Raw genomic sequence first — 25451 nt, forward strand, 5'->3', positions numbered from 1 at the left:
GGGAACATGTCCCCCCATGGAAATGTTGCCAATGCTGTGAGCACATCAATCAATCTGTATAAAGCCTTGATGATTGAGCTGGCATTGCACAAAGGAAAACTTACTACTCTACACAGTGGATTTCAATTTACCCTGAGGTATCTGAATAGTCTATGACAACTGATGGCAATTTGTTGTATTTCAAAACTGGGTTAGGGACACAACAGATAATATTGAAAATATAGTTTAGTTTGCAACTTCGCATAGGTCAACATCTTGCCACTTTGTGAGGAGTACCTTCATCACATAGACAGCAAGGCCGTATGGATACATTCAAAGTCTAGATTTCAACACTAATTAGAAAAGATTCATTCATATCTACTGCATCCCCAGTCTCATTTCATTATTTTTCAGCCATAGAGCGAGACACAACCACAGTGCGTTTTCGACGTCACTATTGGCCAAAGAGGTAAGCTAATTTCCGTTTTATTGGTCAATATCGGACGGCGCCTATATACTAACCAATGACATTTTGGTATGGGCGGGGCTTAGAGACACGCTTTATAACGGTGTTGGAGGGAGGGGTCCGTGGAAAAAACAGCGTTGTTGTAAGGTTGAAAGTAGGGGGTGAAAGTGGCCTATCGGGGTGCAGAGACATCGGATCTCCCATTCAAAAGTAGTATTTTAAGAAGTCACTGGTAAGTGTAATTGAGCGAGCAACTTTTAAGAGCCGTTGTTTGGCTAATTAAGATAAACGGTAGTCTCGGAAATGTGTAGGCGACGTTAGCGACGCAGAATCAGTTAGTGCCAAGCGAGTTCACATGGATAGAAAACGCCGCAGGAAGTGAGATTGCTAACGTAGCTAGCCTACTCGTGTGTTTGCCAAAATACGAATGCATACATGGTGAATTAGGTAGGTAGCTAAATCCATTAGCTAATAATTGCCTGTTTGTATCTAAATCATTATTTCTAAAAACGTAGTAAATCTTCCAAATACGGAGTTCTTTTCGGCAATGAAATAGTTTTCTGGTCATGAGCTTGACAGTAGTCTAGTGAGCCAACTAGCTAGCTAAAGTGTGCTGCCAACTGCTGCTGCCTTGCATGTTCATACTGTTACACGACTTTAAAGTAACAACATCCTAGTTTTGAAAAGGTCAAACTACCTCTTGATAATCTGTTGAATATCAACAGCTCTCCGTAGTCCAGTTGAGCATGGCCATGGTGGCATTGCACAGTATCTTTTCACATACTTTAACGTTAGCTAGCTTGCTATTTTAACTGATAACTACAACATCACTAGCCTCAGGCCAGTGTCTCAGGCATTCAGGTGAATGCCTAGAAGCAAAATCAAAACTGTAAATGACTTCCTAGCTCAGGGCATCCAGCCCATACAATTGGGAATAGGATCTCTATGTGCCAACCTGCCGAACCGGCAATGGAGTCTAGTGATTTTTGTCTTCAGGGCGCTGCTGCCAGTATCAGACCGCAACAGCTGTTTCTCACTTGACAACCAACTAACTGCCAATTAATGACTCTGCTGCTAGCTCCTGGGAAAGTGATTGCAGATTAGAGCGAGCCGCTCCAACAGATTCATCATAGGCACACAAACAAGTCAGCAGCAGGCAGGAAAATGGACCTTCATTGGTTAGACATGGGAACATAGCTAGCTGACTGGACCACCCAAATACTTGGCATTTTTGTGTTTCTGTCTGTGTGCCCAAACCAGCCTGCGCTATTCCTTCACCACCAGAGGATTCCCTGATTTATTATTGTGCCTGATTCATTGTGAAACGCTGCCGATTGTTGGACGTACAGCGACAGCTGCACTTCTCAACGCTGAGTTAGGAGCAGGGCCTCTTGGTGTGTTTAGTTTCGGTTAGAACGCCGGGTATCTTGTTGCAGCATTTCCTCAGTCAGCGCTGTCACTGTTACGGCAGATGGGTCTTGTGAATATGGATAATTTGACCTGGAAATGACTGAACTGTGTAAGTAGGTTAAACCTCGTCTTGACCCTTGTTTTTGCCACAGTGTCATACTGCCAATACTGTACCTACTGTGACCTAATTGGAGCAATTGAAGATATTGTTCTTTTTTTCCCTGTTGAGGATCCTTGAACCTTGACTAATCAATTATTGTACAGTTTTTGTGAGGACTTTGTCAGAGATTTATAGACACCAGATATCATGTTGAGTCACGTGTTGGAACATATAAACATGTAATAGGGACTGAGTGCGAAAGAACTTGAAGTTAAGTATTAGCTCTTGGCAAAGCATGGGCGGCAGGTAGCCTAGTGGTTAGTGTTGGGCCAGTAACCGAAAGGTTGCTGGATCGAATCCCTGAGCTGACACTAAAAATCTGTTCTGCCCCTGACCAAGGTAGTTAACCCACTGTTCCCTGGTAGGCTGTCATTGTAAATAAGAATTTGTTCTTAACTGACTTGCCTAGTTAAATAAAATATCAGCATAGTATGCCCACCCCAAATTCTCCACTTTCTCTCCAGCTGGCAGAGAAGCGAGTGTAAAATCATAGTTAATCCACAAATGTCCTCGGCTCAGTTTTGTGCACCTGACTGTGACTGAAAAACAGGATGCGTGTGCTTGCCACTTTCACAACCTGTCAGAGGGTTGCTGTTTATTGTGGTTTTGCACTGCTCCTGCGGTGTCATATCACCAGTAGCAAACACATACCTTAGACATTGTCTGATTTTATATTTTGCACGAATGTGCTTTTTGTGTTTTAACCTCAACTTTGCCAGAATTGTTATTTTCTTTGAATGTTTAGTCTTCATCATGTTGTGTTATTGAAAACAACAACAATAATTGGCCTACTTTTTTACTTTGGTAGTCATTCGTTGAAGTCTAAATCAAGCTTTGCGTCAATCTTATTTTGGGACATAACATTATTATCCCGCCGGATTTCCTCCAATTGCCTAATATCTGATTTTGGTATTGGCCTAGCTAACCAAGTAAATCCTCTGAGCTTTATTCAAGACATGCGCCTAAGGGTCAGACGATCAGGTCTTTCAACGCCTGGAGAATTGTTTCACGTAAACATCTCAGGGACACAATAATACACCATTAGGCCCAGCTTATATATAGCACTCTTATAATGAAGTCTAGCGACTACCGTCTGTTGTTGCCTGCAGCTCGACTTCCATAATACCAGGCTGGACCCCCCTGGTCTCCTCCTCTCAGATGCCCTCTGCAGATTATCAGGCAGTTTACCATAGCCCATCAGGGTGCAGCAGCATGCTGAATCAGCTAAAGGGCCATATGGACTGGATTCAGACAGCAGCAGCGCAGACCTGAGCCTCATTGCTCAGACTCAGCCATGATAAGATTGGGATGCCTCTGGATAGGCATAGATGGGTTGGCTGTCTGACTTAACCCCTTCATCTCTGAACCAGCCTTTAGGCTACCTCAGAACCATCATATGACCAGTAAAGTGATCTTAGTCATGTATAAATCTGATCTTTATGACTCTGGGCTATATTGTTCAATGCTCTGATCTGTGCAATGAAGTGATGAGTGTTGGTGGTGTTAAAATGGACGTGTCCATGGTCTTAGCCTACATGCCATAGCAGTGTTTTCATGTAGCCTATGCATGGTCCATCCAATGAGTGGGAGGACCTGGGCACTCTCCCTTATTTGTGTCGTGCTATAACGTGCTAACTAGTCCATATGCAGAGTTTATGTTCCCTCTCCCCACGTGATAATACGAAACATTGCTAAGTTTACATTGCCCGGAGAGCCTAGCTCATGCATAAATGGGTAACTTGGAGAACCAGAGAAATAAACTGAAAAGGTTATGATCAGGGAATAGGCTACAACACCATCGTACAGGTGCTGCGTGAGTGAAATCACACGTTTGGAAGGTCAACAACGCGGTAGCCTATTTTGTGTTAAATTATTTGGTTAATTATTACATGAATTCAGGCTTTCATTCATTAAACCATACGCAGGCCATATAAAGTACAAACCGGTGCGGCCGGTAAAAGTTTGATTAGCCTACTAAATAATAGCCTATTTTTGCAGGCTGTATTCGATTCTGTGCCCCGAGGGGAATATTTATCTCACGTAGAACACGCAGATCAACTGTTCTACTGGGGCGTTTCTGTTGTTTTTTTCCCCCCCTATTTGTTACTCGTTATGTTTGCAGAGGAAAAGCAAATGTGGACTGTTCCAGCATCTTCAAAGGGCACCTCAGCAGGAAAAAAAATGCCATGGAGGCAATGATTTTCTCGTGGCACCGAGCCACAGCTAAATAATTGCAGCGGAAACACTGCCATAGTAGCCATTTTTCAGATGTTTTGTTTCTGTTCAATGTTGGGCTTCCAGGATTTAATTTTTCCGCTTCGTTTTTTTTTTCACCAGACAGGAAAGGAGTTATTTGTATATGGCCGTGCCTGCCCTGTGCCGCTCTGAAATGCTCTGCAAATTATCATCTGGTAGTTTGAGTTCCTGTTTCACCAAACCTGTCTGTCTGGGGGAAATATGTGTTTGAACTGAATTGCCCCGGTTATATGGCTGCACTCTGGCAGTAAACAAACGTCCTGCTCACGTTTCACTTTTCTCATTCATATCCGGAGAGTCTGAGACTAACGCTTTGTGTTGAAATCTTAGCGCATGGTTACAGTCAAATCAAATTTTATTTGTCACATGCACCGAATACAACAGGTGTAGGTAGACCTTACAGTGAAATGCTTGCTTACAAGCCCTTAACCAACAATGCAGTTTTAAGAAAAATACAAACAAAAAAAAGTACAAATACAAGTAACAAATAATTAAAGAGCAGCAGAAAAATAACAATAACGAGGCTATACACAGGGGGTACCGGTACAGAGTCAATGTGTGGGGGCACCGGTTAGTCAAGGTAATATGTACATGTAAGTAGAGTTATTAAAGTGACTGTAGGTAGTTATTAAAGTGACTATACATAGATGATAACAGAGTAGCAGTAGTGTAAAAGAGAGAGGGGGGGGGGCAATGCGAAAAGTCTGGGTAGCCATTTAATTAGAAATTCAGGAGTCTTTTGGCTTGGAGTGTAGAAGCTGTTTAGAAGCATCTTGGATCTAGACTTGGTGTTTTGATACCGCTTGCCGTGTGGTAGCAGAGAGAACAGTCTGTCTAGGGTGGCTGGAGTCTTTGACAGTTTTTTTTAGGGCCTTCCTCTTACACTGCCTGGTATAGAGGTCCTGAATGGCAGGAAGCATGGCCCCAGTGATGTTCTTGGCTGTACGCACTACCCTCTGTAGTGCCTTGCGGTCAGATGCCAAGCAGTTGCCGTACCAGGCAGTGATGCAAACCCCGTCGGTGTGCTCTCGATGGTGCAGCTGTAGAACCGTTTTGAGGATCTGAGGACCCATACCAAATCTTTTCAGTCTCCTGAGGGGGAATAGGTTTTGTTGTGCCCTCTTCACAACTGTCATGGTGTGCTTGGAACATGTTAGTTTGTTGGTGATGTGGGCGCCAAGGAACTTGAAACTCTCAACCTGCTCCACAACAGCCCCGTCGATGAGAATGGGGGCGTGCTCGTTCCTCCTTTTCCTGTAGTCCACAATCATCTCCTTTGTCTTGATCACATTGCGGAAGAGGTTATTATCCTTGCACCACCCGGTCAAGTCTCTGACCATCTCCCTATAGGCTGTCTCGTCGTTATCGGTGATCAAGCCTACCGCTATTGTGTCATCGGCAAACTTAATGATGGTGTTTGAGTCGTGCCTGGCCGTGCAGTCATGCTTGAACAGGGAGTTCAGGAGTGGACCGCGTGGCGGCTGTGTTACCTACCCTTACCACCTGGGGTTGGCCCGCCAGGAAGTCCAGGGTCCAGTTGCAAAGAGGTGTTTAATCCCAGGGTCCTTAGCTTAGTGATGAGTTTTGAGGGCACTATATAGTGTTGAACAATGAGCTGTAGTCAATAAATGGCATTCTCACATAGGTTTTCCTTTTGTCCAGGTGTGAAAGGGCAGTGTGGAGTGCAATAGAGATTTGCATCATCTGTAGATCTGTTGGGGCGGAATGCAAATTGGAGTGGGTTTCTGGGATAATTGCGTTGACGTGACCCATGACCAGCTTTTCAAAGCACTTTGTGTGTTGTGTAGAAGGAAATGGGCCTATAAATGTTGAAAGATTTACGAACAGTAAGCCCAATTCTCCCACTGGTAGCCCATTTGAAATGACGTCAAACACACTGTAACCTAATTCGTTAGTCCGCTACATTGACATCGTAGACAATTCTGCCTTGTTTAGGCTATAGCCTAATGACCATCAGAGGAACACAAGCAATGTTGAAACCAGAGTTGAGGCATGAATCATAGTGTAGGTAAAAATAGGCCTATATTTTTATCGATTTGTTCATCTCTGGTTGAAAATGCCTCAACAGTCTGTCATAGGCATATTTCATATAGCTTATTTTTTGCCGTTAGTACAGTACTTTTTAAGCCACCTAATGCTTTGGAAACACCAGTTTCCTTACCCTAGTCGTTAACGTGATTGACTTTCATCCCATGTTACCTGCCCCAAAATGACACGGCTACACAGGAACTGTTCAGTCATGAGTCCCTAATAGTTTAGTTGACGACCGGTCAATGGTGGCCCTAAAACCTGGTTTATTCAGGAGGGGCGGTTAGCCATGCACTCGGACAAATAATGTCATACAGTTCGGTCGTTAGTCGCCTTAAGATTTTGAAAAGACTGGTCAGTGATATAGGCCTAATCCTGGAGAGTTAGCTTGCTAGCTACGCCTTCATACCGCTCTTTTACAGAGTTCTCTAGCTGGTATCTGATCTTGACTGTAAACCTTGGCCCCTGCGTGGCTGCTTGTCTGTTCTCAGCTCCGCAGCGTGCTCATTGATTACAGCAGCTGCTCGAACAGGAGGGAGATTTATGCTGTTTTTGTAATGGTAACAGTCTGTGAAAGTACTGGGAATATTGTTCAGGCGAGAAAGAAGTGCAGTCACCCGTCTCTGGGTAGTATGTAATAACCGAATGCGCCAAAAAAAAAAGACCACGGGTCAAGTGCAATATTCAGAAATGTATCAAGTAGAGCGAGCATGCTTCGACAGTAGTGTGAAGGAAGTCCTCGCACCAAAGAAAATAAGTGAAAGACAAAATGGTTCAGATAAACAAACCTAGTAAAACGGTGTGGAGTTGAGGTTGGACGCCCAAAGAGGCGTATATGAAAACCACTCTTCCCTTATAGGCGGTCTTTCGTTCTATAACTTCTAAGCTATGTAACTTTGTGTTGCCGACGACAACCTGCTGGCCAGCAGCTGCAGTGCGACGGTGAGGAATTTGGACCATGTTTGAGGAGGAAGTAACGAGGTGGGGTGGCTTGGATATGTTTGACAGCCTGATATGGACCACAGCCAAAAGGGCAGGTTCAACACCTCTCCTCCACAACCACGTGTCACTGAATCCTAAGTGGACCGGCTGGAGTAATGACCTCTGACTTCGGGCCTAGGCTATATCTCATTCAGACAACACTCTATCATGGCTATTATCCTCAGACTATACTGTACTAATCATATACAGTGTACGGTTCTAATTGCTCAGCCAGTGCTCGTTACGCCAGAGTGGGTTTGATTCTTACGTTATCTACTGAATAGCGGTTGCTTAGGATAAAAGCGACCCATTTGAAATCTTACGACAAATAGGCCTAACATTTCTGTGCTTACATGTTGGGCTTAGCGTAGCCATAGCAGTCTCCACCCCCAGGAAAAAGGCCTGCAGTGAATCTCTCTTCTCTCTCACACACACACACACTAGAAATGGCTCCTTTGTATCTCAGTGCTTTTGACTTGCAGAAACCACCAGAACAGAAGTGCTATTCAGGCCGAAGAGGTCGACGTAGGAGGATTTTTTTACGCCTGGAGTCCCACACGGTAATGAACTGTTTGTAAGGGCAGGCAGGGCAGGGCACTCCTCTCTGGCTCTGAATACCACAGCAACCCTCAGTCTCTCAGTGCCACTGACTGACTGGCTGGGCTGACTGATTAAAGAGCTCTTGTTGTTTACCTCTGTTTCCTCCTTACCCCTTTAGCTCTGTCTCTCGCTCTTTCCACTGTTTGCTTTAATTGAAGGTCTACACCGCTTGGTAGACAAGAAGCCAGACGAGTGAGGCGACGTCTAAAATTGATAATGACGCTTTGATGCCGTGACCCTTAACCTCTGTACAGTGTTCGTCGGACGTCATACTCTCCCTCCCTCTTACTACAAATCCACATGTGGGGGCTGCAGTTCATTTGTCTGAGTTCAGCCCCGGCCTTTAGCCCAGCCGTGCTAATGGGAGTGAGCAGCTGAGTGCCCTTCAGAGGAGGGCTAGTCCATGTGGCGGTCGGCCAGAGGAAGCAAGGCAACCATGGTGGGTGGATAGGCAGGTTCCCCTCCACACCCAACCCCCATGCCCTCTGCCCATATAAGGGCAGAACTCAGCCAGCCTCCCTGAAGCTGAGCTTGGCTCCCTGACCCATTACTGGAGCTCCAAGCCTGAGGGAGGCACAGCTCTGCTCTCCTAACCGAAGTTTAAGCCTGTTTTTCTCGCCGGTCCAAACAGTGATGTGTGTACGGTCTTTAAGAATGGATATGAGTGCGCCACAGCCACATGGTGGTTGTGATGAAGTGGAGCATGCAGTTGTCGGCTAAGGCTGTAGTTGAAATGCTTCAGCCTGCGCTTAATGCATTTTAGGTTGTTGGCTTGCCTGTGACAAATGATTTTATATGGTAGCCTAAATCACTAAGTCGTATGACGTTTGTCCCAAAGCATTATTGTCATTTTTTTATTTTTTTCAAAGGATACCGTAGTGGAGGATGTCGGCATTGTCACACAAAACACACTGCCTTGCTGCCGAATAACATCCTGTCTACAGTGCTCCACTACTACTGTACTACAGTGAGTATTTGTCGCTGTCCTCGTGTAATATTAACCTGAGGTTACAGACATGTAAACCAAGGCCTTACGTAGTCTAAATACATATTCAGAAGGACTTTTATGGTTCTTTCCTCGTTATGAAGCTAAAATGACCAATAACGCCACGAAATGTTACTCTAATTGAGGGATTTGGCTTGAGGGTTGTTTTTTAAAACCTTTTGGTTTGTAGTCTTACAATGGGCCAAAAGTGAAGTTTGTGTTATTGGGGAGGTTTTGGGACAAATTGGTGGCTGTCAAAAGACCTGCTCTTTACATGTGGTACTACGGTACTGACTAGTAGTAGTTGCGCTTGCCAGGCCTTTTACGAACCTCCTCCGGACAGAAGTTAATTTCAAACTCTAGTGTTGTTTTGATGTGATCTGCCTGGGCCCTACAGCAAGTTTTGCAGTCTTGGTTTGAAAAGCTGAAAATCAGACTTGTAAATCTGTTGTTGGCGTTTACTTCCAGTTCGTCAGTAGTTGGGGAATATACCGTTGTTTCATAACAGCAGTGGAATACAGCCAGGGGAGATTACGCTGACCATGTTCTGTGGTTTTATGAGTAGTGCTCCCCTGACCTCTTCCTCTTTCATCCGTTCAGTGGTCTCTCTCCAGCTGTCCCGAAACACAATATAAAGACAAGTCTGTTCGCCGATTCAGGCCATCGTAAAGCTCGTCATTACTCTGACGGTTTGTTTGGCGTTTTTTGAACCTGCGGTTATTGGCGAGTCGGATTCCTGAAAGGGTCTTCATCTTCCATTAAACTGGTAATGCATGGTAACTAGCGTTTGATAGACTGTATGAGTAAGCTAGATGTTCAACCTGACTGTTGAATGAGTGGTTTTCTAAGATGCTGGGTTGTGTGGTGTGTACAGACAATGGAGACAGACAGGAAATTCATCTTTCTCTTTATCGTTTCTTTTCTCCCCTTCTCTCGCTTTTATTTCTCCGTGTTCAGCTCAGCAGCAGTCTGTCTCGGAGTAGTACACTGATTTTGAAATAGTCACCTGGGTGAGAACTTTCTCCCACGCCTTTCAGGACAAGTTCAGCTAGTTAGCTGGGTTTGTGCAGAGGAAGAACAAAAAACAGCGTTTCCTGCTCTCTGGTATTGATTTGTGTTTAGACTACTGTCTTCAGGCCCAGCGCAATAGCAGGGTGTAATGACCTTGTAAAATGTAGGACAACCGCTGACATGATAGTTATAGACAAAATGATGTGATGGCTAGATTTTTTATTTATTATTAACTTAAGTTAGGCTAATTTGCTAACACAAACCTCTATAGATGATATGTAACTAATTGATAGCAATTGCTCCTAATATGTATTGGCTGATGTAAAAATATACAGAGCTGAAGGAAATTGTATTTCAGCTATCGGGTAAGAATTGCTAATATGGAATCAGACTTTGATCTGGAGTCTACGTCTCAAATGAGACTGATTGTGACGATAACACTGAACTTTGACCCTTTTTGCCCGTCAACACATCTCGGTTGCCCTAGTTCAAGCAAGGGATTGGTGGAAATAAGCGTATTAGTGTTGGGGCATTGGGTTCAGTGCTGGTTTTGGGTCAATTCTGTTTTGCTCATTCAATTGAAATGAATGAATGAATGAATGAAGGTGATTTTTCTTATCCGGAATGAACAGGAAGTGACCCTTACACCTACTAAGACCCAGCTTCCGAATGGCTCAATGTGTTCTGTCAACATGTCTGGTTAAAAACAATGGTTAAATCAAAGGATCATATTCCTGAAGAAAAAGGATGTGCTCTTAACTAAATCATATCCACTGCTTCAGTGGACAGAGAGGAGACAGGCTAGACTGCCATGCTGTTGCCGTGCAGAGTTGAGATGGCTAGGTGGCCTGGTGTTTTTACACGCGGAGTCGTTCACTCGTGGGACGCTGTTGATCTTCCAGTCCATTGAACCTCCATCACTAACCCTGGGTTGACCCTGGGTTGACCCTGAAGAGAGTGTGCCTGTCTGTCGGTTAAGAGCTGCTCACACTAAGCTCAGGCAGATGTCGGGTCTTGGCAAAGTGTTTTTCCTGTGGCGAGACGAGTGCTGTTGCTACACTGTACACACACACACACACACACACACACACACACACACACACACACACGGGGAAAGAGACGGACATCTTGGAATCCTGGGGCGGCAGCACTGGGAGAGCACCACCTGGGTTTTTGCCAGACTCCCATTGGCTCCCCTTGGGTGACCTCCATTCTGGGCATAGTCTATCGCTCTCCTGTGGGAGAGATGGAGAACATTCTAGTGAATAATGGATTCCCAGGTGAATTCTGTGATCTGTTACCTCGTCAACAACAGACCTTCTGTGGCCTCCCGGGTGGCGCAGTGGTTAAGGGCGCTGTACTGCAGCGCTGGGTTCGCTCTGGGTTCGCGCTCAGGCTCTGTCGTAACCGGCCGTGACCGGGAGGTCCGTGGGGTGACGCACAATTGGCCTAGCGTCGCCCGGGTTAGGGAGGGGTTGGACGATAGGGATATCCTTGTCTCATCGCGTACCAGCGACTCCTGTGGCGGGCCGGGCGCAGTGTGCCCTAACCAAGGTTGCCAGGTGCACGGTGTTTCCTCCTACACATTGGTGTGGCTGGCTTCCGGGTTGGATGCGCGCTGCGTTAAAAAGCACTGCGGCTTGGTTGGGTTGTGTATCGGAGGACGCAACCTCTCTCCCGAGCCTGTACGGGAGTTGTAGCGATGAGACAAGATAGTAGCTACTAAACAATTGGATACCACGAAAAAGGGGTAAAAAAAAAAAGATCTGACTGACACACTATCCAGACTGTGACTATGGCCAACATTTGTGTATTTTCACATTTGCCCTGATAATAAATTCATGCCATACAAAGAGTTCTTTTGACTCTGACGCAGTCATTAAGTAGCCTACTTACAAGGCCTAGATGTCTCTTGCTCTCTCTCTCTCTCTCTCTCTCTGACTCAGAATTTTGTCTCACTCATTCACTCTCACGTGTCACTGAAAGTGTCTGAACGGTGTTCCTCAAATCTGTCTGCTTTATGTGACGACTGATGGGAACTCGTCCCCCCTGGTCTGAATGAGAACAAGATGAGAGGGATTCTCTCTCTGCTTAGAACACCTTCAGTTGAATTAGAATTGAGTTTAATGTCTGACTGAGTGTTCCGGTTGGTTCACTGTCAGTGGGGAACAAAGAGCTGGTGAGGGGTGTGTGTGTGTCCCCCTGTGGGGTTCCGCTACAGAAATGTCATCTGCCTGTAGTAACCATGGCAACAGTTTAGCACCTAGACAGGAGGCCGCAGGCTCTCACCAAAGTGTGCATGTGTGGAGGTGGATCACGTTGTCCAGAATTCCTGACAGGAGAGGAGACCTAGAGGTCAGTGGGGAACACCCATTATTATCCATGACACTACTAGTCTGAGGGATCAATCAGCATTCAATTAGCACCACACAGTCTTTTGTCGTGTTACACTAGGTAGTTAGCCATTGTGATGTAGCCCAAGCATACGTGTTAAGCTCATTAGCTGTGTGTGTGTGTGTCTAAGCAGTAAGCAGACTTTTCCTGTAGACTCTTCGTCATAGCCTGGTCCCAGATCCGTTTGTACTTTTGTCTACTCCATTGTCGTTAGCATGACCATTCCATAAGGAGTTGGCAAGAGAGCAGAAACAGCCTGGCACCCAGGCTAACTTCATCATGCTAAGGAGCAACACGGCATCACTGTTCAAGAGACTGGCCATGATTCAGCCTCGGCATTGAATGTCCAAAGCCTTTCACACTCTCTGCTAGAGATGCACACCATCCTATCTCTTCTGATCTAGGTACAACTCTGGTGTTTGTTATTACTGTGGTAGGGTCACCGGGCTGGAAAATTCCACTCTGCTGAAAAACATGTTTATTTTCTCTCAATCCCAAAGGGCACGATTTTATTTTTAGTGCTCTACTACTTTTTAACCAGAGTGCTATGGGCCCTTGTGAAAATGAGTGCACTAAATAGTTAATAGGATGCCGTTTGGGACTGAGTCTCTCTTCCTGATTCCAGTACCTGCTGTGTCTCTTTCAGGGGAAATGCAGACAATCTTTCCATCGTTCCAGAAAGAGAGTGAAAAGGGGAGAGGGAAGAGGGTCTGTTTCGTCGGTAAAATGTGTGTTTGATGGAGTGGTCTGTGCTGTACACATGGCTCGTTGGCTGCCTAGGTGTGTATCGCGTGTGGTGAGTAATGGAGTGTCTAGCGTGTCGAGGACAAGACCACTTGTGCATTGAACCACGGGGATCCTCCTGCTTTCCGCTATGTCCATATAAGGACTTCTGCTCCAGCACTACAACAGGCCCCATGGGACCAGCCCAGCCCTCTCCATCTATTCCCTCGCTCCACAGCCAGCCAGGTTGGATGGGGGTGTGGGGGGCGAGAACTATTTGCTGTGACCAACAAGGAGTGAGGTAGAGGAAGCAGATCTGTCTCTCCGTCCACTCCAGAGTGTGTTTTCTGTGACCCACCGGAGCAGGAGGCTAAGGGGCTGTCATCAGGACCAGAGGCCCTGAAGCGGAGCTATAAGTGTGGGCCTTGGGTCATGCGCTGTCGCAAGAACCGAAGCCTGAGTCTAAGGGAAACCCAGTAGAGTGAGTAGTGTGTGTGCGTTCGAGTACCTGTGTTGTAGCAACATGCAAGTGTCTTTGCTGATATTTTCAACCTCTCCCTGACCGGGTCTAATACCTACATGTTTCAAGCAGACCACCATAGTCCCTGTGCCCAAGAAAGCGAAGGTAACCTGCCTAAATGACTACCTCCCTATAGCACTCGTGTTGGTAGCCGTGAATTGCTTTGAAAGGCTGGTCATGTCTCGCATCAACACCATCATCCCGGAAACCCTAGACCCACTTCAATTCACATACCGCCCCAACAGATTCACAGATGACGCAATCTCAATCGCACTCCTCACTGCCCTTTCCCATCTGGACAAAAGGAACACCTATGTGAGTGCTGTTGACTACAGCTCAGCGTTCAACACCATAGTGCCCACAAAGCTCATCACTAATCTAAGGACCCTGGGACTAAACACCTCCCTCTGCAACTGGACCCTGGAATTCCTGACTGGCCGCCCCCAGGTGGTAAGGGTAGGCAACAACACATCTGCCACCCTGATCCTCAACACTGGGGCCCCTCGGGGGTGTGTGCTTAGTCCCCTCCTGTACTCCCTGTTCACCCACAACTGCTTGGCCAAGCACGACTTCAACACCACCATTAAGTTTGCTGATGACACGAGTGTTGAGCTTAATCACCTACAACGATGAGACAGCCTATAGGGAGGAGGTCCAAGACCTGGCCAGGTGGTGCCAGGACAACAACCTCTCAATGTGATTAAGACCAACGAGCTGATCGTGAACTATAAGAAAAGGAGGGCCGAACAAGCCCTCGTTAACATTGACAGGGCTGTAGTGGAGCGGGTCGAGCGCATCAAGTTCCTTGGTGTCCAAATCACCAATTAAATATCATGGTCCAAACATTCCAAGACAGTAGTGAAGAGGACACAACACCTTTTCCCCTTCAGGAGACTGAAAAGATTTGGCATGGGTCCCCAGATCCTCAAAGTTCTACAGCTGCACCACCGAGAGCATCCTGACCGGTTGCATCACCGCCTGGTATGGCAACTGTTCGGCATCTGACCATAAGGCACTACAGAGGGTAGCGCGAAGTCCCAGTACATCACTGGGGCCAAGCTTCCTGCCATCCAGGACGTGTATATACCAGGCGGTGTCAGAGGAAAGCCCAAAACATTCCCAGAGACTTCAGCCACCCTAGTTATAGACTCTTCTCTCTGCTACCGCACGGCAAGCGGTACCGGAGTACCAAGTCTAGGTCCCAGGGGCTTCTGAACAGCTTCTACCCTCAAGCCATAAGACTGCTGAACAATTTAATAACAATTGGCACCCGGACTATTTACATTGACCCCCCCCCTCCATTTACATTAACCTGTACCCCCGCACATCGGCTCGGTACCAGAACCCCCTGTATAAAGCCTCGTTATTGTTATTTTGTTTATTTAGTCACTATTTTCTTAACTTTTCCTTGAACTGCATTGTTGGTTAAGTGCTTGTAAGTAAGAGTTTCACAGTAAGGTCTACCAGTTGTTTTTGGCGCATGTGACAATTTGAATGCGATTGTACTTTAGTCCCGTTTGTGCGGCTGCTGCTAACACACACTTTTGTCATCTGTGTGTTGACAAATCAAGAAACGGGGATTGGTGCTTTCTCTCGTCTCAGTGAAACCAGCTCAGCACGTGTTACCCAGCTCTCTTTCACTCTCTACACCTTGGCTGGGTTGTGTGCGGTATTCAGGGTTCTCCTGTTGCTTTTCCTCTCCCTGCCTACATGTTGGCACACAGTGCTGGGAGAAAATGGGTGCTTGTGTGTCGCTGCTTTTCAGGTTTTTTGACCGATACTTAGGTTGCCCTATATGGGTGTTTTTAATGATTTTGTTAGCATGTTGTACTTTCACATTTACCTACTCTTGCACATTTGTATTTATTACCATTACACGGTAACAGAATGATGCTGAGACTGATTATTATTATTATTTTTTTCACTTTAAAAGTATGCCAAACAAAAACTAATGATTGTAAAGTTAAACAAACCTACTTTTAAGTTCTACAGAACATTTTACAGAACCACATCTACTTGAACAGTGCAGATGCAAAGTTTGGACTGTTTTTGCCGCCATTCTGTTAACAAAGATTTCATCTGCGCTGCCCTGCAGCCTAATTTCCAGTCCAATTCCTCAATATTAGATGTGGGGGATCTGATAGGGAACCAACAGTGATGGAGTTCTGACGGGCCCACTAAGCCATACAGTATGTGGGACAAATGCAGAACGTGACGTAGTTTTGCCCTACATATCTTGACTCGTTACAACGGGGCCAAGCTGTGGCATCTCCCATGTCGTCTGTGGCAGTCACTGTAGTTGGTGTGTGTGTGTGTGCGCTCCTTCCCTGCAGACTCGGTCCGGGTCTTCAGTGGGCTTGGAGGATGTTAACCTGGGACCGCTGAGAGATGCGTTTTAATCATCGTGCCTTCGTCCGCCTGCCGTCGTTATTTTAGCACGCCGCTTTCACTTGAGTAATTTAGTCCTGTTTCACCCAGGAGAAGGAGAGGTTGATCAACGGAAACCTAATGTTTGTTTGGGCGTACACACACACGTACCTAGTCAATGCGTAACAAGATGTCTCCACTTCGCTGTTGATCTGACACTCATTGACAGTGCTTGCTTTTAGATGTTCAATGCACTATTGTGCACAAAAATGAGATATTAATAGAAGCTGTTTTTTGTGTTTGTTTTTTCAGAAACTAAGAATAAGTGGATGCTCTAGAAGGGAAGCCAAGTCCTCCGCCAGATAAGGTACAGGTAACCGATCTCTATCACAGTTTAGCTACGCCTGACCTCTGGGCTTGTGGTCATAAGGCGTGTCAGAGTAGGATTGCTGATCTAGGATCATGCCCCCCCCCTTCCTTATTATCTTATTCATTCTGACCTAAAAGGCTAAACTGATCCTGGATCAGCACTCCAACACAACGCATTATACGGGCCCTGACACCACCACACGACTCATTCAGTGACGCGATACAACCCTGTAACAGTGTTCCTATGGTTTTCATGATTACTTGGTACTTCATCTAAGATTAGCTTCTTTGTTATGTAATATACACAACTTTCTGAGTCTGCGGCCATGTTCTCACAGCTATTTGGTAATGTACACGGAAACATGTTTGAGGGGGTTGCACCAATGATGTTTGTCTATTGGTTGCACAGACCCAGATGGTGTACTCCTGCATGAAACCCCACTTGAAGTGGAATGTTATAAGACTTGGGTCATGTTCAGCAGAGCACACCGTTGGCAAAAGTTTTTTTTTTTCCATCGGGAAAGCTAAACTAAAATGTGTTCTTATTGGACAAGTTTCTGTTGCAAATAGTTTTCTCCCATTCTGTACTGAACACAACCCAGGAGTAGGACTAGATCTCGGTCTGGGCAACCACCCTTGAGGGTTTAGTTATAAATGTACTGCCGTTTTTGAAACATGTGCACCAAAGTGATATCCTGGTTTCAATCCAGAGCAGAAGTTGTGGTAGGTTTTTTTCTTTTTTCTAGGCACTCTATTTTCCCCAACAGAGGTTGTTTCAATATAAACGCAGCGAGGAAAGCCGTTTTAGCATTCCACCCATTTCCACTTTAATTACACAGAGTTTTAATTATGAAGCACAAAGCGTGACGACCAGCGGCAATAACCTTCACTTGTGTTCTATTTGTGAAAGTGAAATCAGGACAGTGTTATGGCGCGTGTTAAACCAGCCCTACTGAGGACAACTCGCACAGCAGAGAAAATGAGAAAAACAACCATTTTCGACTTGACATTTAGACTGTTAAAGCAGTGTTGCTTTCTGACCTCCTAAAATAGTTCCCTTTAAAACATGGGTTGTAAGGGGAAATCTGCAGTTGCTACATCCAACTGTGGATTGCCCCTTTAAGACTGGCAGAAGAAGATGTGTCTTCAGACTTTAGTGAGGTATCGTGTTTCCAGGTTGAGCCAATCCAAGACCGGAAAGAGGGGGACATTTTAAGTCACTCAAGCGTTGCTTTTCAGGTTAAAACATGCAGCTCAATAGTTGACAGTGGAACCGAGCGTGTCTGAATTCCCCTCCGTATTTACCATTGTCAGTGAGGCATCGGAGGGTTACACTGGATAGGCCTTGTCTAATAGCAGGAAGTCTACTATCTCACACTGCTAAGGTCGCTTATTGCTAGGATTTCTTTGAATGGGAACATGTTTGTTTGTGGTCGGTGTTCCTGACATTGAGCTGAACTTAGGCCTACTTTCCAGTAAGTTCCAGGGCACAGTAAGGAGACTAATGCAGCCAGTCAGCATGATGTTGTTACTATGGTGATGCCCAGCCTAACTATCTCCCTCTCTGAATATTAGCCTTGTGCTTGTTTAGACTGGCCCTGGGCCTGGACTTGTTGATTTTTGTTTTCTTCCTCCCATTTCTCTGTGAGAGTCTGAGATGGGAAACGGTAGTGAATCTACAGAGTCCATTTCAGCCTGATCAACAGAATCATCCAGCCTGGCCAAGGCAACAAAAAAAAAGAAACAGTATTGTGTTCCACATTCTCCTCTTCTACACACAGCTACATTGGGCCGCTTCCCAAATGGCACCCAAATGTCCTGTGTAGTGCACTACTTTTGACTAGGGACCTTGAGGCTCTGGTTAAAAATAGTGCCGCAAAGTGTAGGGAATACAGTGCCCTTTTGGGATACGGTCTGGAACTTTGACAACTGCAGTTGATCTCCCACTCGAGGCTTTTATACTATCACCCTGATTCAACTGAATTGTTGGTCTCTATTCTAGAGACCACGGTTAGCTGAATTTGTGGTGTTAGTGCTGGGCTGGAGCAAAATCCTGAAAACCATACAGCTCTATCTAGAACTGCTGTATGCAGAAGTTATGAAACGAGAGAAACAAACCCTGTAGTCGACTGATCTAGGACATTCAATGAAGCACTGGAAATAAGCAACATGAGCCAACAGCAGCCCCTAGTGGGCAAAAGTGATGCAAAGGTGTTGCACCCCTCAAATGAAGTGGAATAAACTGGATTCCATTCTCAGGAGTATGTGAGTGGCTGAAGATTCTGAAACGGGTTGATTTGACTTGTCGACTTACATAATGCATTAAGTGTTAGCCGATCACTTTGAAGCGCTTTCCAGTAAAAGAGATGCAATGTGGGAGACGTACAGTGTGATGATCATGTGCAGAGCACACTGTAACAGTGGGTCTTTGTGTCGCCAACCTAATAGTTACTGTCTGGGATCTGGAAAAAGCTACATTTTAATATATCACTGTACTGTGTGTGAGTTCTCTACAACTAAACACCTGGATATGGCCTACTAAATAGTACGTAGACATTCCTATCAGTTTTACTAACACCCTTAGCTTATGGACCAATCGAACCGCAAATCGTGCAACCAAACAGCCAACGGGCCTGATCATCCTGATCATTCACTCCCTCCCCCTTCTGTTTGGTCCAGCCGTGACTGCATTACCCCCAGGGGACCTGGTACACCTTGTTGGGAACCACTGCATTAGATCAACCTCTCTTAATGGTAATCATGCTCACTAGCCTCTGATGTACCTAGCCTGGTGTGTAATTATGTTATAGTGACCACCCGGAAAGCAGTGCTTAAAGTCTCCTATCCTCTGGAAATGAGTACCACCTCGTCCCCAATGAAATGGTTTAAAGTGTCTCAACTGGTGTTTTTAAGACATGCACCCCTTTCCTATTGATTTAACAAGACTGAGCTCTTAATAAAAGGATCTGCCCCTTTTTTTTCTTTTTTCAATTTTCACCTTAAATGACAAACTCAAATCTAACTGCCTGTAGCTCAGGTCCTGGAGCAAGGATATGCATATTCATGATTCCATTTGGAAGGAAAAACTTGAAGTTTGTGGAAATGTTAAATTAATGTAGGAGAATATAACACATTAGATCTGGTAAAAAGATATTACATCTTTGAATTGCAAGAACGAGGCCATAATGTATGATTCCAGCCCATGTGCAATTTAGATTTTGGCCACTAGACGGCAGCATTGTATGTGCAAAGTTTTAGACTGATCCAATGAGCCATTGTATTTCTGTTCAAACTGTATCAAGACTGCCCAAATGTGCTTAAATGGTTTATTAATACATTTAGGTTCATAACGCTGCACTCTCCTCAAAAAATAGCATGGTATTCTTTCACTAATATCTACTGTAAATTGGACAGTGCAGTTTAGATTAAGAGTTTAAGCTTTCTGCCAAAATCAGATATGTCTATATTCTGGGAAATGTTCTTGTTACTTACAACCTCATGCTAATCGCATTAGCCTACGTTAGCTCAGCCGTCCCACGGGGGACCCACCAATCCTGAAGAAGAGTGAGGACTTCATTGTCTAAATGCCTGACCTGAAGATCTGGTTTAAGTATCGTCAGGCCTCCTCAATACACACACACACCTCATACACTGTGAGACATAGAGGAGCCACTGTGTTATTTCATTACACAGGCCTAGTACATGGAGTCCATAAACGCCTAACCCACAACTAAATCACATCAATATATCTTGATGTGGAGTAGTGGTTCTCGACTGGTTTTGCCTCTGGTTGAACCAGGCTGTCACAGTCGAGACCCAATATTTGCGTTGTGATAAAGAATTGGCAAAATACAATCTGGAAAACTTTTTTTTTTTTTGTGCTATATTGATAGTAAATGTAGCAATTATGTGACAAGGGAAAAACATGCCCGCCTCATTGTCAATAACATTTTGCCCATATTCTTGAATGTTCATAAACTCTCGTTTTGAGGCTTCAAACACCAAAATAGCACTGCTAATAATAGCTCCTATATTTAAATTAATGTGATTGAAGAATAACATTTCAGAGATTAAATGATTCAAAAATGTTAGTTCAATATCGTTTCTACACACTTTCTACCTGGTTTAAGTTGTTTAAATTCAGACTGGAGTCTATATTTAAAAAGAAAATGAGAAGATTGCCCAGACTCGCGACCCATTGTAAAATGTGGGTTGCGATTACGAATCGCTGGCGTAGAAGACACCCCACATAACTGTAACACACACACACTGGTGAGAGAATGCTAATGGACTGGAATGTTTGACAGCGGCCTCTAAAATATTGTTTTCACTCTTGAGTGTCTGTGTGAGAGAACCACTTTACCAGTCAGGCCTATGAGATTTAGTGACTTTCACTTTACACAAAATGTTGTCGCTGTGATTCAGTCTATATATAAAGGACAGAAACGAGTTGAAACAACCTCTGTTGTACTAGATAGTACTGTGAAATGTGTTCAAAGGGGATTAGAAATAAATGTTTAAATCTTTATAATCACTGACTGTTTTTACCACAGTGAATGTTCTCTTGAATAATTTGACACATTGAATTGTAAGTATATTCAAAATGCATCTAAAAGGATTTTTACCTTTTTTTTTGTTATCATTCTTTTCATTTTTGATCAGGTTTGCTGGAATGGGTAATCTTCTAAAAGTCCTAACAAGGGAAATAGAGAACTATCCACATTTTTTCCTGGACTTTGAAAGTAAGTCTGAAGGAGTGTGCAGGCGTTTGACAGGATGCTGTAACCATGAAACTCTTCCCCCATAGTCTGTCAGTAAGCAGGTGGTTTGTATCTATGGGTCACTCCTGGACCGAAAGCTGTGTCGACGTCTACTTGTCTCGATCTCTCTTAACACGCCACCCACCTCCCTTTCTTCTCTCGCTTTCCTCTCTTTCAGAAACCAAATGGGGAATCTGTTAAAAGTGCTCACTTGCACTGAGCTCGAGCAGGGGCCAAACTTTTTCCTTGACTTTGAAAGTGAGCACAGCTTTTGCCTGGCCTGGGTTCTTCTACATTCTCTACATCTTCACTTCTGTAGAGCTTTTACTAACCAGGGTTTTGGGACAATTTCAATTCGCTTCCAATTAGAATTATTTTTGTCATTTTGTTTTTCTTCCATTGGCTGAAATGAACCGGAATTGTCTCTGACCCTTTTTATTTTATTTTACTAACCTACCTGCATGCTTCATAGTCCCTCTGCTCCTAGAACAGCCTATTGTCTGTCTATCTAACCACGCGATATCTGTTTAAAAGCTGCACCATGTCATCCTTCCTCACAATGTCTCATGCCAGCGAATGACGCATTCTAGAAAGATCTTCTGGTATTGGATGTTTAATACGTCCCGGCATCCTATTGGTCTATGCTTGTCCCGCTAGTAGAGATCTTAGACTAGGCCCAGATGCAGTCGAAAGGAGCGTAGTGGTTGTAAACCAATGGCGTCTCACGTTGCACGAACGCATGCACCATGAATCTCCATTGCTTCATTGCCTTGCCCTCTTCCTACACATAATGTAGGTTAGACACAACAGCTGAACTGTTTTAACATATTCAAATATCCTGTTTTTAGCTTAGTCACACATGGGGACACACACTCACGCCAAGCATATTCCTTAGTGCTAACCTTATTCATCCTGTGTTGTCATGGCAACAACATCACTCTTTTTTGATTTATTTTTTATCTACCATAAAGGAAGGGAAGGAGGGGAATGTTTTTTATAACGCAAATACTCCCCACAGTCAGTATTGTAACTAATGTTCTATATTTAGCCTTTGTCTGAATATATTGTAGGCTACTGACTGTTAGCTGCAGCTTATAAGAAAATGCCATGGGTACGCTTTTGAAAAGCTAGCCGTCTAAAGGGCAGAGCTGTAACTCTTCCGCCTGCTGCTGTAGCTTGGTAGGGAGGAGCAGGCCATGCTGCTTTAATACCGTAAGAGACCCTGCCGCTCACCTGTTTCACCACAGACTGGCCTTGCTTTGTCTCGTCATGCTTTAGATTTAGTCTAGCTTTGATTCTACAGTTTCATGTCTGTCTATATAATTCCCTGACTAAATTAATTTAATTCTATTAATTGTTTAGAAGTTGTATTACGATGCGAGGAAAGTGGCCTTATACGTACGTGATTTGTTTTCGACAAACCGACAGTCATACACATTGGAGCGTCCCCAATTCCTGTAAACGTACCGTTTGCCTCGTCACATGATCATTAAAAACCAAAGTGTCAGAATGTGTATGTAGTTTCATGCACAGTGTTTTGTCTGTGCTGCCTGTTAGCTAGCCAGGCTAACTGTTGTTGTGTGGCAGATGCGCAGCCTACAGACTGTGAGAGGGAGGTATGGAACCAGGTGAACACTGTGCTCCAGGACTCTGAGAGCATCCTCTCTGGCCTACAGGCCTACAAGGGAGCAGGACAGGAGATACGAGATGTATGTATATCTACTGGATAATGCTCTCTCTCTCACACACACACAGACTATTCATATTCAGCACACACACAAACTGAAACAAACCTATACATTTATCGTTCTGTTAATGATCTCAATGACTTCCAATTCCCGGACCTGTTATTTTATTTTTTTATATATCCCATATAGATGTATATTTAACCATTGTGTCTATGTGTGTCCCCAGGCCATTCAGAACCCCAATGACATGCTCCTACAGGAGAGAGCCTGGAACTCAGTCTGCCCCTTAGTCATACGGCTCAAAAAGTTCTACGGCTTCTCCCTGAGACTAGGTCAGTGCAACATTCAATTCCTTCACGAAGAAGCGCAGAGGGGGGGGATGACATTTTGGAATCTCTATCAAAAGCCAATCAACCCAATTTGGTGACTGTGCTGTACTGTTATCTTAAAGGGGATTCTCTGCTTCCTTTGTACTTTTTAGCCAAATAGTTTTCAAAGTAGCGCTAAAAGTGTTCTCTCCTCCCCCCGACGTACTGCGTCACGCAAGTGCTGACACGTCGTTGCTCTCTCGCTTTGCTGTGGCTCCATGATGTGCCTCTTGCCAGCTGTCACTCGTATGGCAAGGGGCTGAAGCTCATTGGTTAAACTTGAATTGCTAGGGGGCCGGCCCATGCGGGGAAGCATTTTAGTGAATGGCACAGCTTTTAGAAAAACAGTTGCTTTCAACCTAGAGATTTCGTGGCTAATTGAGGTAAAACCGTAATTCCACAAAAAAAGTATACACATAAGATACACGTTGGCACATCAACCCAAAGTGGGAGGTAAAGAAAATGCGTAGAATTCACAAGTCCAGGAGCATGTCTTTTTTAAGTGTAGTCTTTTTCACATTTGAGACGTAAAGTATTTTTTGACAACTTAGCCTCGTTCTCCTGGTTAGGGGGCCATGTGTAGCCTACTGGAGAGCCTGGCGTGTTTAAAACCTCACTCATGTTTGTAACGTAATATATGTGTTTCTGCTCCTGTAGAGAAGGCTCTCCAGGGCCTGCTGGAGTCCCTGACGTGTCCCCCCTACACCCCAACCCAGCACCTGGAGAAGGAGCAGGCTCTGGCCAAACAGTTTGCTGAGATCCTCCACTTCACCCTGCGCTTCGACGAACTCAAGGTCGGACTGGCTGCTATTGGAACACTACATCATCAAACCACACTTTAAAAAAAATTAAACATATCATTTCTGTGAAAGTGCAAAGTTTTGTACCTGTTTTATTCCCTCCGGTAAAGAGTTCCTATATTGTTTATGTTGCTACTGAATGATTGTTCTGTCTTTCAGATGAGGATTCCTGCCATTCAGAATGACTTCAGTTATTACAGGAGGACAATCAGTCGAAACAGGATAAACAACATGAATGTGAGTCAGAGAAAGTGTTGTCATATCTAGGGTTGCAAAAATCCTGTAACTTCCCCAATCCTGCAACTGGGATTTCTGAAAAACTTGGCAATTTTGGGGAAGTTACCAGAGTTTTGCGTCCCTAGTCATGTCTATTTTAGATCCAATGTGACAGAATAGCTCATCTGTATTTTTTTTTGGGGGGGGGGGCTGGTTCGCAGTCTCTGAACTCCTTTGTCGTTGGCATCCAGTCTCCTCTGCCTTGACGCCAAAGATGGATCAGACGTTGAGCCTGACTGTCTGTTTTACGCCTGTCTTGTCTCTAGTTGGATATCGAGAGCGAGGTCAACAATGAGATGGCCAACAGAATGTCACTGTTCTATGCCGAGGCAACGCCCATGCTGAAGACCTTAAGCACTGCTACGACAAACTTCGTAACAGAGGTAAGAGACTAGTCGTTTTCCCCTTTGTTTGCTGCTCGGTGATACAATTTGGTCAGGTTTGTGTTTAGTTTGATAGCAGCACAGTTCAGTCTGTTTTGAGGCAAGTTGGTGATATGTTGTTAATAGCGACCTTGTTCTATTCCCCCCCCCAGAATAAGACATTACCCCTGGAAAACACCACTGACGTTCTCAGCACCATGGCCAGCGTCTGTAAAGTCATGCTGGAGACACCGTGAGTTGACTTGACATTTTAGCAGCGCGACATTCCAGGGAAAATATATCCAGAGCGACAGTATGTTTATCGATGCCACTATTAAACACGGTTCAACGTGTACCTTTAATTGAATAGTGTGTGTCGATGTCTTTCTCTCTCCAGAGACTACACGAGCAGGTTCAACAGTGAGGACACGCTCCTGTTCTGTATGAGAGTGATGGTTGGAGTCATCATCCTGTACGACCACGTCCATCCCAACGGAGCCTTCAACAAGTCCTCCAAGATCGACGTCAGCACCACCTCTAATATATACTGATTCTATAATACCCTGAAGGCCCAATCTTACACTAATGTTAGCATGCGTAATTTCGCTCTTTCGTCTAAATCGCATCAATGGGAAATGTGGGTGAGTTTTTTTCCCCGAATGCTTTAAACATGTATTTCAAGGTTTAAATGTATTTTTTTTTGTTTCTCATCAGATGAAGGGATGCATAAAGGTCCTGAAAGAACAACCAGCAGATAACGTTGAAGGTCTCCTGAACGCCCTCAAGTAAGTCTCTCTCCTCGCCTCAGTTTAGTACTTCTCTGAGGGGGAGAGGGGTAATGTCCGACCTTACTAAAGTTTCTGAACACCAAATGATTTAGAAATGGTGCCTTGGTAAGAATGCTACTAACAGTTTTTGACGATGGTA

General features: G+C 44.7%; 1 protein-coding gene across 12 annotated transcripts in view; it reads left to right on the plus strand.

Moving 5' to 3' along the window:
• The first annotated feature begins 542 nt into the window (after positions 1–542).
• The window catches only part of LOC112250531 (CYFIP-related Rac1 interactor A), a 28172-nt gene continuing 3263 nt past the window's right edge, over positions 543–25451 (plus strand). The window contains exons 1-13 of one of the 12 annotated variants that reach the window (XM_042321824.1): positions 554–677; positions 8771–8868; positions 16214–16268; positions 20933–21012; positions 21209–21288; positions 22618–22739; positions 22945–23050; positions 23744–23880; positions 24046–24123; positions 24429–24545; positions 24698–24777; positions 24922–25048; positions 25239–25309. In XM_042321824.1, coding sequence (XP_042177758.1) covers positions 21216–21288; positions 22618–22739; positions 22945–23050; positions 23744–23880; positions 24046–24123; positions 24429–24545; positions 24698–24777; positions 24922–25048; positions 25239–25309 — 911 coding nt within the window. In that variant the 5' untranslated portion in view covers positions 554–677; positions 8771–8868; positions 16214–16268; positions 20933–21012; positions 21209–21215. Of the gene's footprint in view, positions 678–771; positions 893–8770; positions 8869–16213; positions 16275–20932; positions 21013–21208; positions 21289–22617; positions 22740–22944; positions 23051–23743; positions 23881–24045; positions 24124–24428; positions 24546–24697; positions 24778–24921; positions 25049–25238; positions 25310–25451 lie in introns of those variants that run through there. The other 11 variants (XM_042321823.1, XM_024420754.2, XM_024420761.2 and 8 more) reach the window with 11 other exon arrangements.

This window comes from Oncorhynchus tshawytscha, linkage group LG05, assembly GCF_018296145.1.
Source record: "Oncorhynchus tshawytscha isolate Ot180627B linkage group LG05, Otsh_v2.0, whole genome shotgun sequence".
NCBI lineage: Eukaryota > Metazoa > Chordata > Actinopteri > Salmoniformes > Salmonidae > Oncorhynchus > Oncorhynchus tshawytscha.